This window comes from Anneissia japonica, unplaced genomic scaffold (genome assembly GCF_011630105.1).
Source record: "Anneissia japonica isolate Jap-2015-1 unplaced genomic scaffold, ASM1163010v1 scaffold376_len1572418_cov194, whole genome shotgun sequence".
NCBI lineage: Eukaryota > Metazoa > Echinodermata > Crinoidea > Comatulida > Comatulidae > Anneissia > Anneissia japonica.
In genome coordinates, this window is record NW_022741166.1 from 1,209,336 (window position 1) to 1,222,935 (window position 13,600).

General features: G+C 31.9%; 1 protein-coding gene across 3 annotated transcripts in view; it reads right to left on the reverse strand.

Moving 5' to 3' along the window:
• LOC117118609 (target of rapamycin complex 2 subunit MAPKAP1-like) overlaps positions 1 to 13,600 on the reverse strand; it is a 51,271-nt gene that overhangs the window by 19,445 nt on the left and 18,226 nt on the right. For all 3 annotated transcript variants that reach the window (XM_033263243.1, XM_033263241.1, XM_033263242.1), the window contains 2 exons: positions 10,341 to 10,483; positions 9,416 to 9,591 (listed from right to left, as the gene is read on the reverse strand). In XM_033263243.1, coding sequence (XP_033119134.1) covers positions 9,416 to 9,591; positions 10,341 to 10,483 — 319 coding nt within the window. The remainder of the gene's footprint in view (positions 1 to 9,415; positions 9,592 to 10,340; positions 10,484 to 13,600) is intronic.

Consider the following 13,600-nt stretch of genomic DNA (forward strand, 5'->3'; position numbering starts at 1 on the left):
ATATATATGTTAAAATTAGCAGAAAATTAGTAAGTATTAGTAACCTCTTTATTTATTCACAATTTCAACATACATAAGGTTTCAAAAATAAAAAAGAATACACTGTTGTTCTTCCTTGAGTCTGTGATGAATTCTCAAAATATGCTAATAAAAGACATATAAAACATCAAGCAAATGTCAAAAAACTGTGAACAATTATTAATTATTAAAGAATACATAATAAATACAAATTACATTTTAAAGACATAGGATTATTTAAATACTGTAATATTAAAATCCATATTCTACATCACAACATTTCTTTATAAATTACATACAGTTTTCAACATGTTTTCTGTAGGCCTATTGGGTAGCAGACTTAAGCAATAGACATAGGTATAACTTCATCCCACTTCATCTATATAATTGATCACTTGGAATGCCCAAGGGGGTAAAGGGTGGAGTTAAATTTGACTACAAAGTTGAAAACTATTACTCCGTTATTGAAACCTCTGCCCCATAGGTAAACACACCACCTGTTTGGCCACAGGTGTAATTGTATCTAGTAATGCACATTATCATTATAAAAAGGATATCATACTTAACCCAAAAAAAGTGAGACAATGCCGTAAAAACTTACAAACACGTAACAGTTCACTTTAAAAAAAGCAAACATGAATGATATACAAAGAGTAAAGGTCATTTTCTAAGACTGAATGTCTACTCTGTATACCTCAACATTTTTCTCATAATCTCTCTGTCCACTGGCTTGACGACAAGCCTCAATACAGCAGGTCATAGGTTGAACTAAAAGATACATGAGTAAAATGCATCACTGACAAATTTATAATCAGTTACATTTTAAAACTTTGTCTTCATTTTAGAAATGAATTGCTCATAAACAAAATAAACCGCCATCGTATTCAATTCTTGCGGCATTATCAGTGGAAATTGTCTATTATAGATCTACCCATCTGATGATTAACGAGAGTTATGATTGGTGGAGAACGCCCAAGGGGGAGGAAGTGGATACTCCCATGGGAGACCAAAGAAAATTATTAACAGGTAGACCTACGATCTAGATTCTTGCCAAAGGAAACTATGGGAAAGCAATGTGGAATGAAGATTGTTGTTATATAGTACTTTTAATACATTGCAAACTGGAATATCTGGGGAAACAAAGGGAAAAGTTCAAAACTATGAAAAATAATTATATTTAGACTTTTTTTTTGTCAAATTAGCAAATAGAAAGGATTTGAAATAGGTAAAAAAGTAAATTCCACTTGAATTAAAAATATTCTAGTAAATTTACTTTACAAAACAAAATAAAAAGGAAATTTATAAACCGTAGCAATGCTGATAAAAATTATAACAGGCCTAAAACATTTTTAAAAATACAATTGATAATAATACATAAAATGTGGACAAAAGTTCAAAATGAACTAAGGTAAAAAGGCAAACACGAAAAAACAAAGAAAAGAAAAACCTATCTATAAGAATGATGTTTTTTTGTTTAATTTTCATGTAGCAACCTGGTAGCTGAACACCTCTTGTATAATATTCTATTTCAGCTTCTGGCCTTAGCCCAACCAGAGGATACGAAGGAATGCCATAGCATTTTATTCTCTGAATTAATTATTTATTGTACCTTTTTATAATTTAGAACCTTCAAATTTTGTAAATCAAAATAAATAAATAAATTACTATATTGTTGTAATTAATAATTTCATTCATTGATCTTTACTGGAAAGATTATTACCATACTTTTACACTTACCAATCTTTTTTGTAAATCTTTTTGATTTTGCTTCTTTTTTTGCGATTCTCTGAAAGTGGTGGAATGGGAGGGAGGGAGGGGGTACGAAGTTCACCTACAACATAAAAAGGGCTATTTTCAATCATGCATCAAAATGTTTGTACTGTGGAGAGACATTGACATTAATTCAAAGAGAATGTTTAAGATGTTGATATGTGGGAGGCTGGCACATCCATTGGGAAGATGAATAAGGCCCGTCACTTCCCATGTTGAAAACAATCAGGCATGTATACACCCACAATAAATGCATACCAAACTTTCAATATACATCTTACACAATGTATACTTCTTGATGATAGCCACATTACTATAGTGTAATACGATGGTTACTTAATAATTTAGCAGCAATAATATATCATTATATGTATTTCTGTCAACATCTATTACAATACTGGTTTTTATATTAAAATGCAAACAGTCATTTATTCAATTAACCATTAATAAGGAAACATGTACACAAACATTGTAGGATAAAATCAGTTAAAAAATTTCAATCATACACAAACACACACAGAGTACACTGAGAGTAATTACATTAAAGTTTTTTAGACACTACAAATTCAATTTGATGAGCTCAAATTACAAACATGAAATTTCTAGGGGTCATAATGTCCCATGCCGTTCGTCTGATGCCTACGTATGACATCATATCATGACCTTTACAGACCTCTCAATACACTCATTGTTAAGTTGAAGATTAACGCTAACTTCGAGCACTGAGTAGCCAATGAAAATTAAGCACTGGCACAGGATGTTCTGGCTTCTGTCAAACATGCTACGATATGACAGCGACATGACAAGTGCAGTGTATAATAAACAGAAATATCAAACGCATAGAGAAAGTCAAGGGATCATTCTTTATACAATACGCAGCCGAGATAATTCAGGATAGAAATTTAGGTTAATGATTCCATAGCAAGATAATTTGATTCCCGAAAACAAGGACATAAGACCATTATTAATGAAATGTGCATCCTATATTTTCCCCCTTCATTTCTGACTTATGCTGGATATCCGCGATAGCCTGATTCCCATCAGCAAGTTCACTTCGTCTTCCTTAAAGCTGCACTCAAAAAGACTTTGTCCTCCTTAAAGCTGAGCTTAAAAAAAAAAACTTGTTAGAATTTTGAGTTTGTTTTGCCAACAAGTATGAAAAGATCTAAATGCAGCCACATACTGTAAAACAACCAATCACAAAAAAGGAACATGTTTTCATCAGGCAAAATGTAAGGATGAATTGATTTAATTTGAGCCAATTTAAAAATAGGACAACAGGTAGTGAAGAAGCTACTTTAACTTGCCCTAGGCAACATTGTCAGACCTCAATCGTACCGTCTTCTTCGTTCATGTAGTTTGATTGATTATAGAATAATAATTGTTCGTGTATCAATTGCGAAATGAATTAAATTCCATTTACGTTCCTGAATATTTATCCAACACAATCATTAAACTATTTTAGCATTAATGAAAAAAAAATTTCAATAATGTAGATTCCCAATGACGTTGAATTAATTTGGTATGGAGCAATCCATCCAACGTTTTTTTATATGCATAAATCATATAACTCATTTTCAACTGTGGTGTTATAGAATAAGTAGTAATTAATAATTAATGCATGGAGTTTTTTTTTTTTCAAATGAGTATTTTATCAGTAATTTAACCCTCCTGTCTTTACCTTTGAAGAATTATTTTCTGTAAGTATATCCTCTAGCATGGTATATTTTAATATTTATGTTTGGAATGTTAAATGGCCAGAATTTGTATAAGGTGCTAATTTTTCTCCGCTATATTTTCAAGATTACTATAGGATTTATTTCCCGGTTCATTTTTATTGTTTTAATCTGTACAAACTGCAACATTTTTGTTGATGCCAAGTATTCCCGAAATGGAAATTGGTTAAAATATTTACTATTATTTCTTGTTTTATGTACCAAAATGAAAAAATAAAACAATAACAATATAACACCAACAATAATAATATTTTAATAATAATCATGCACATCTCAATTTTTTAAATTTCTTTTTCATCCAATAGCAAATATAAAACTTGATTGTAAATTAACGGAACTATAGGTTCTACAAAGTTTCTATAATAAAAATTACATTTTTCAAAATTCTGTTGTTTATATAATTTATTATAATGATGAAAATGAATAAAGTTGTTTTAAAATGTGTCATGGAGCGCTCTCGCACAACAATATCTCAAAGAACTAAAAGTCCTTGGGAAAAAAACTAGCTATATGCAGTATGGATAAAAGGAGAAGCCATGGGCAACAATGTATAACTTATCACTCAACAATACCACTCACACCACAACAAGTTTAATACAGACAGCTTAAAACACAACACTCTGAAGGCAACTCTGCAACAGGCACAACACCTAAAGAAGAAGAAATTTTATTCAATTCTTGAATCATCCCATGGCAACAACTAGAATTGAATGAACTAGTTACTTTGATGTTATGTAAACTAGCATATCGGAATCTTCTCAGACCTAGATTACATCGGTAAATCATTAATTATCAGTTTTTGAAGAGAATGTTGAATATGGTATGCATGGAGCAAGATTCAAAATTTTATTTTCTGCAAAAGCTAATATCAGAGTAAAAGTATAAGAAAAACATATAATAATTATTTCCATAAATATTTAACTAAAATACAACAATGGAATTATCAAATAATAATAGGAATGTTGCAAGGAAAGGAATAAAATGGTTGTCCTATATCCAAAATGATTTAGGCTTTCAAGACATTGAATGAAAAATTACTGACCATGTCCTAAGGTTGTTGGTATGATTTAAATTAAATACAAAGATATTTGTGTATCTGTGTGTTTACATAGAGGATTTAAAAACCTCTATGGAATTTTTTTTCATCAGTCAACTCCAGTACCATACCTTTTCACAATCAGATTACATAATAATACTTTTTCCATATGAGTAGATAATTAATGGAAGTATCTAATTAACCAGTTAGTTCCTTCCTTGATAAGAGCTGGCCTGAATACCAGCTCTTAACGTAATTCTTATTATTGGTTTAAACATAAAATGTTATACTGTACAGTAATAATAATCATGTGTGCTTCATATTGTAAATTTATTATTTTCTATTATTGTAGTTTTATACCACCTATTTCAGTACAAACCAACAAATCAAGTATCAAATTCTACCAGTAGATTTTATAAAATTTATTATTTTTAGAATTACCATGATTTTATAGCCTGTCATATACATCACTTTATAACTTCAGTAACCTTTGTAGTTTGTATTTCCATTTTTTCCGAAAAAAAAAAAAAAAATTTATGAACCACGATTGTTTTAGGCTATCTGTAAAAATTATCTGGTGAATTTTGACAGGTTCATTGTTACATTTAATCATCTTTTTAAAATATTTTGGGTACCCCTAAGTATCAGCAGTGGCACCAGTGGGGGGCTGGGAGGGCATCCCCCACCAGGCAGGCCTGAACCCCCATCTTCCAATGCCACAACAAGGTTGTAGGATGAAAAATAATAATTTGCCTATCCAAAACATTATGATTGCCAGTCCCTAATATTGTGGTCTAAAAGCACAATTTTGGGCCAATACTAAGCCATAAACACTCTCACCATGGACCCTACAAGGAATCATTATTCCAGGTACTGATTGAGGCTCTAGTCGGCCCCTTGGGTGGGACCCCGCTGTAAGACATGTCGGACTCGTTGGCAAATTTTTGTGGAACAGTGAAATAACAATTTCACTGTTCCCTGGTGTTGTAAAAAACATGTTCTGCTGATACAAACGTAGTCCCCCTCCTCCCCTCCCCCTCAAAAAATAAAATTATAGTCTTTTGAAAGTAGATTTGTCTGCAGATCAGTTTATTTGAACACTGTTTTGCAAAGGTTTCTATTATAGAAAAAAACTGTTTTGTTCCTAGAATTCAGTATTAGTTATTACACAAACCCTGTGGTTATTATAACTTATATATTAGAAGAGGAGATTTTTTTTTCTTAATTGAACCATAACCCAGATTATTATGTATATTGACAATTTCTGAGAACTCTTGAGAGGTTTACAGCTAATATTAAAAAAAGAATATATTATTTTCCCCTCCGTTAACAATTAAGGAACAATTGCTCGAAAATTTTGATATTATATTACAAAAAACTTAAAACGTAAACAGCTGAAAAAATTATTAACTTAGGCAGTGGTTTAGTAGGCCACCTGTTATTGGCCAGCTGTAAGGACATCTGCTATTGGTTGATTATTAGGTAACAGATCCTTGGCTTGGGTGACAATAGCAGTAAATTTATTGGAATTATTTAATATGTTGTCTATCAATCACTGAATGCCAAATGCCATTCAAGTACAGTACACGTACAGACTGTACCGGTACTCTATTTCCATACAATACAATTAGAAAAGTTAATACAATCACAGAGATATAACAATATTTTTAATTTTTTCAATTTAATTCATAAGATGGCGTAATAAACAAATAAAAAACAGTAAAAATAATTAAACGTTAACAAAAGTTTAATAAATAGTAGTTAAAAAACAAATATTGATAATAATAAATGTAAATGAGTAACAGTAGAAATATTTCAATAGAAATATATAACATTGAATAAATAACAGTATAAAAAAACAAATGTTGAAATTAATTGAATATTAATACAACATTACTAGAAATAAATATTAATATATAACATTTAGATAAACCATTAATTAATACTAATAATAGGTAAAAATTTATGATATTGAATGAATATTAATAGAAATTAATAAATATTTACAATTTAATAAATTACTATTAATAAAGTAAATAAATATTTACATTAACAGATAAATATTTATGACAAAGAATACAGTGTATTGACAGTGATTGAAGATTATCATTAATGGATAGATAATGAATAACAATATTGAATAATTTGATAGTGTATAAATGTTAATGGGAAATGCATAAAATGATACTGATGACTGATTGATCAATCGATTTAACTAATTAACTGCTTGATTGACTGTGATTAATAAAAAAAAAAGATTAATTATGCAGGTCGTCTATTAAAGATGAAATACTTTCTCCAACTCTTTTTGAAATGATTTGCTAATAAATTCATGAGATATCACAGCTTTGATAAATGAAATACTGCATAATAATAAGTAAAAAAATGATGGAACAGGGGCAGAGTTCTTGGATTACGGGGTCTCGTCAACTGTTATGTGCTTAGGGATGGGTTTCTCGCTGTCACAGATCAAAATTGACAGGAATACACTGCGGATTTATTGTACAAGCAACTTACATGGCTCACCTTGGCATTCAGTGTAACAAGTAACTAACAATAAATTCTCCTGATGGCAGACAGCAATGATTTCAGGTTTGACGTGAAATCAAAGGGATGGCTAATTGGCTAATTAAGTCACCTCTGGCCAGGGGTACACTACTATAGGTTGTCAGTTGTGCCAACAAAGCAACCATCAATGTCACAATAGTTTATTAAGTAAGACATCTAAGGTACTTTTATCAGATACAAAATAAAGCAAATCTCCTTATTTCATTGGGCTTAGTGATGTACAGTAAACAAGTTTAATAATATTAACAATGTAAAGATACATGATTTACACATTGTTTGTATTTGTGGGGTCAGGTTGATGAGGGGGACTGTAAATCTAACTTCATAAACCATTACCTACCCCGACTTTTAATGCCTCTTAAGATATACCAATGCAAGCAGTCATGAATAATTTACTTAATAAGCTTTTGTAACTAAAATTTGTATTTTTTTTCAATAGTTTGTGACACTTAAAAAAATCAATTAAGAGGTGTTCATTAAAAAGAATGAAATAGATTATTAACAACCAGGTTAATACAAAAATCCTTAAATTGATTACTAGCCAATTTAAATATCTATAGGAAAAGTATTATTTACATGCCTGTGAATTAATTTGTAACAATTTTTCCAATTCTATTTCGCAATTGAATGTTGATAATTTATTTAAACAATGTAAGAACTTCATATATTTGAATTTCATTTTTCATTAATCAAATGGGGAGGACTTTTTTCCCAATTTTATCTTTCAATTGAATGCTAATAACTTATTTAAATATAAAAAGTAAATATTTGAGTTTTATTTTTCAAGCTTTTTAGCTAATTGCTGATGATTTATATTTCAAAAGCAAAAATTCTAAACTATTAAAAGAATCGACAGTTGATTTATTTTATTATATTTATTCATTTGTAATTTTTTTTTTCAGAGGAAGACACATGATGCCTCTTTTTAAAAGTTTCTCTCAAGAAATTGAATAACCTTCATCTTGACTAGAAAATCTAGCCATTACCACATGTGTAATGAACACACTTAGTCTGTTCATGTTAAGAACTAATACACGTCCATCAATGCCTATAATCACTAAAGAGTAAATGAAATACAATGCTTCAGACGGAGATCACTGACGTATGTCCCTTGAAAATACAGTATACTTTGTCATTGAACGATATGTCAAACACAAATAATTGATTCTAAAATCGGCCCAAGGAAGTCTGAGAAAGACTAATAAGTTTATGGACACTTCCTTGTCTTGCGACTAATTTAGGATACTGTCATGATATGGATATGCTCAGCGCATAACACATTTTACACCTTCCTCTCTTCAGTTTCACGCGCCAGCTTGCAATAGCTGAGCTTGCTGGGTGGGTGCGGATACCACGATTGCACCATGTTGCCAATGCTAACTCAATCAAATGCTTGGTCAAGTGGCCACAGGAGATAAGGACGTCGGAGCAGCCGTTGATGTACTGTACGTCCTAAACTAGTCCGCAATTTTTTGAGGAACTCCTGTTCTACGCTTCATATTAACCATGACTATTATGATTTTAATAAAGTAGAATTAATTGTGTGAATTAATTGACGAAATGCTGTCGATTTTCAATCTTGTAAACACGTATTAATAATCAAAGGCTGCCCACCTAATGCAAGACATAACTAAATAATTATTATTAATCATGTTTATGAACACAGCTTGTAGTAGACTTAATTTGATTTTATATATTTGAGTCAGAAAAAGTACAGAAACCAACAAAACGTGATAAATAAAATATTAAAATACATTGTAACTTTTACCTGAATTCTCATACTGTTATACTTAGGAGTGGATATGGACCTCATTTTTGCAAAACCTACCTTTTTTTAATATCCTACTCAAAACCTGTTATAGTAAACACTTAAATGAATATCACCTCGTAAATAAATTTAAATCTTTTATGAATACTAATCAAATTCCAAGTTTTATTCTGAACGAATACAAACCACATTTATGTTGTTTTACTCTCATAAAAGTTTAATAAACGGTAAATGAAGACTAAAGAAAAAGCAGCGTAAAGCACACACGTGCAAACATAACAGTTAACTTCTATTTCCACTGACCGCTCTTCAACCTCTGAAGGCAAAGAGAATATTAATTAACGGGTTTCATTTAATCTTTTTTAGTATGTTCTACACCGTCACGCGGAAGATAAATGACTCACTTTGTGTCGAATCTGCATATCAAATGCTGAAAACAGCTCCCAAGTTGAGGACATATCTTTTAGATTCGACAGGCTGCAATTTGTTCTTTAAGGTGTATGATCATATTTTGCTCACCTTAACGGCTCCTGTGCTCCTCCTATATTAGTGTAATGCCAGCACAGTAGGCCAACCAGGTCAAGAACCTTGGCAGAACACAACACATATACCGCCAGAGGTTGGAGGGCTTTGTCTGCAGTTGCCATGGTGAAATAGATGTTAATCTTCTTCACATTACCAGAGCCTATATGCGCCTGGAGGTTTGCAAACAATTTGTGAAAAACAGACACATATTATTTATAAGACATACATTTGTTTAAAAAATGATGTTCTTTAAATTCTCTTTACATTTGGGAAATGACAAAAATATAGGATATGACATAAGAAGCAAGGCATGAGGTGTTAAGAATTATTATTCACATACAGAAGAATACACAGATGATGTATCTTTCTTATGCAATTAGTAGAAAATGTAGAGAATTTATAAAGATAATTTTATAGTGTTGAGATGACAGTTATTTTTCTCACACAACAGCAAGTCATTATTCACAGGCCTAAAAAGAGCAATGTTTTAAAGTCTGTGAAACCAGGTTTGTACAATAATTGAAAATATTCAGTAAGAAAACAAACCAATGACACTCGTTACAGACCACAATGCAAAGTAACGTAGTGCAGGCTTTGTGGTCTATATCGAGTCTGTGTTGATCAGCAGATCAAATTGCTAAACCTTGGGCTAGAGTCAAACATTATCGTATTGTATTGTTGAATAAATAATTCATACAAATAAGGGATAATTTTGAGTTGGACACAATTCGTGAGGATGGGTTTCTGCAAGAAATTTATATTTTAATTAATACATAATTTTGTAAGGTTTAATTCGGTGCTAAGAAAAAACAGACCTGAGATAGAGAGCAAATTCTGGTGTTTTGAGTGATTAGAAAACTAGGGCCTGTATGATTGTCTGCAGGATGAGGTAGTTTGATATTAAATTGAAATATCTAACCTTGCCATCAAATTTACTATACTCTGAAAATGGATTATTAGTTTGGTTAGGAAATTGTTCAAGTTGAACCGCAAGAGCTGATTTTACACTTTTTACCGGTGGCACAACCTCTTTCTTGGCAAACAGTACATTCAGATCTTCAGCTTGAAAAACAAATAGCATATAAATGTAAATACAATCTAGGGTAACATTTAACTTGAATGTGATATCATATAGAGTATTATAAGTAATTGGTTTTGAATCAGAATATATTAACAATAAACCAATCAGATGTCACTGATTAATGATTAAACTACTGTACTAAAATGTGCTGATTAATGATATTTGTTATTCTTTTTGAATAAGTAAAATTTTCAAACTCCCTCGTTAATCAAATAATCAAGAGAAGTCTTTTCCTCTGTTTAATTACCAAAAACCTCATTACGTTACATATATTGATCTGCTGTCTTCAAAGATATACTTTCATATTTATGGGAACGGTAGCTGCAGCTGCGAATCGGGCGTTCAAATCCTGTGGCAGTGGTTTCACCAGGATTTGGCTAAATTGTCCAACAGGGGTCTCGCAATCTCCAAAAGAAACGTGGGGTAACTGGAGAATCTGGGGAAATTTTGGGCCATTTTAAAGTAGTACTGAGATGACTCTCAGATACGTTTTTTGATTATATAATTTTTTAAAGGTAAGGAGACTTAGTTTGTGCTTTCAGCTCCCTCACCCCCTTCCTGGCCCCACTACTGCTACATTGGCCACTCACTCATTTCCTTTAGCTAAGAAAGTTTTGTTTGTTTGTCTCTCTCTATCCAAGAACGTAAATGGGCGGTTGGTGAGGATGTACACGTTCAACATAAGTAGAGTTGGTTGAGGCTGAATTTTTATGCATAGTAAAAACACTCCCTAGGGAGCACAGAAGGTTGCGCATTGCGTATGATTGTTACGGTTTCCAATGACCAGGGGCAATGTAAGACATTCAGTAGAAAGCAATACAAATGCAAAAAAAAAGTTATTGTTTCTTTTTAAATCGCTAAAATCATTTGAGGCAACTATCATAAATGAAATGACAGGACAAGAAGAGAAACGAAAAACTGTAAGACTAACTGTATTCTTTGTAGAAGGTTTTGTTCATTATGTGAAATCTAATCTGGATGTAATACGGTGTATTGACAAGGTACTATTATTCTTTCTTCATTATGGTCTTTAAGTCATCAAATTATTCTACGTAGGTGTCAAGTTCAAGTACCAAAACTAGTACAGAATTACAATTAGATCATCAATTAAACATGCAATCCAGAAAAAAATGCCTAAAACCTTTGCTACGATATTAATAAAAAATCTAAAAATATAAGCAAAGAATATACAATGGCAGATTTATGGAGAGGGGTTAAAATGGTCAAGAAAAACAAGACAGGAATTGATATGATGGGTAGATCTTGAGGAGTTTTTCATCAGTGACAGGTTCGTAATAATAAGCCAGATACCTTATTACTTTACAAACAATTCAGATGTGATGCATGACATTCGAGATGAGTCTAAAGTAGATGACTTAGAAACTTAACACTCACTGCCTCTGGTAAGACAGCGAATTCAAAAGCAACAATCGATCCAAAGTTGGGGGTTCGATTCGGCAGCGTTACAATGCTTGGCAATTGTTGAGATGTGTTTAGCCAAGACGAATACACTGAGGATAATTGGCATGACACATCGTACAAAAGGCGAACTGATGTCAACCATCTTATTGGCATGTCAGACGCAAAGATTTTTGACACAATGAAATACTCTATAGAGTGGCATCTTTACACTAATTGCACTGTCATGTCATTCCCATCAACTGCAAATAACCTGCCTTTAATGATTCCATCTTCGCTTTCATTTTAAAAAACCAATGTACATTAAATTCACTCGTTAAACTTGACAAATAACTCCCACTCCCTCCCCTAATGCCTTGTCCAGTATCAAAATTTTCTTTGAAAAAAAACTGTTGTATGCCCATATATAGTCATGATTTGCCTATATATGGCCATGTGATGTCATCATGACCATATTTAGGCATGTCACATGCTTTTGTCAAATAAAATTTGATAGTGTTTCTTTCTTTGTATTTTAATAGTTTGTTTATAACTGTATCACTTTGAAAACCAGTACACATGTACTGAAAGTACCTGCCATCTAAAGAAAGAAAGAATAAATAAATTAATAAATATTCTTGAAAGTGTTCAAAAGCTGTTCTAGTGCAAAATTTGTGTAATATATTTTTGTCTTAATAATAATAATAACAATGAATAACATTGATGAGACAGTGGCTATTAAAGAAATATCACTATACTGGAAGTGGTTTGGTGCAGTGGGAACGGTTTGGGTTTCCCAATCTCGTGGTTGGGGTTTCAATCCCCTTGTGTCCTTAGGCAAGGCACTTTATCTGCATTGCTTCTCTCCATTCAGGAGTATAAATGGGTACCTGGTAGGGTTAAATGCCAAAATGCGCTGATGTAGCTGCTGCAACTTTATGGAATACCAGGGAGCTTGAGTTTGTGTTCCATAATGTTTAATACAATGACCAGGGTAAAAATGTGAAGTGCTTAGAGGCCTTGTTGGCGTTAAGCACTACATAAGTCTAACGTAAATATTATTATTATTATTAGTATTATTATTATTATAAAATGTATCTGGATGTATTTGTGCAATGTATATTATTGTGGAAGAAAGAAATATACATGCTACAGTATTTTCTTTGCATTACACTTTATTAAAAGTCTCTATATTGTTTTTGTACTGTTGTCAACCTTAGAGGGCCTCTTCAAAACAACTTTGCTGTTAGAGTGACCTTCTCAAAATATAGTTCAGAACAGAAGTTGCCAATTGCAAGATGTTGTACTGCAAAGTACAAAGGCTTTAGGGAGAGCAGTCATATTTCAAAATGACAAAAATGCTGGTATGTGTTGGGACTGAACCCAATATCTTGGATTCGGTGTGAATGCACCGTTACCACTGTGAAACAGTGTTACTCTATCAAAGATAAATTGCGATACAATCTCGAAAACACCATAAAAAATCAGTTAAAAAATGAAATGGTCATCAAGATAAAAGAAGATTTATTGTAAAAAAAAAATAATTTTGGAAATTAATATGACTATTTTAAATAACTTCCAATAAGAAACAGTTTTCTGCTCAGTGGCATATCTAGTAGGTGTGCGGGGGACATGCCCCTCCAAAAATTACTCGCATCCCCCCTCCAGTCACCCCCAAAAATCACTTGCAAGTAGTTAAA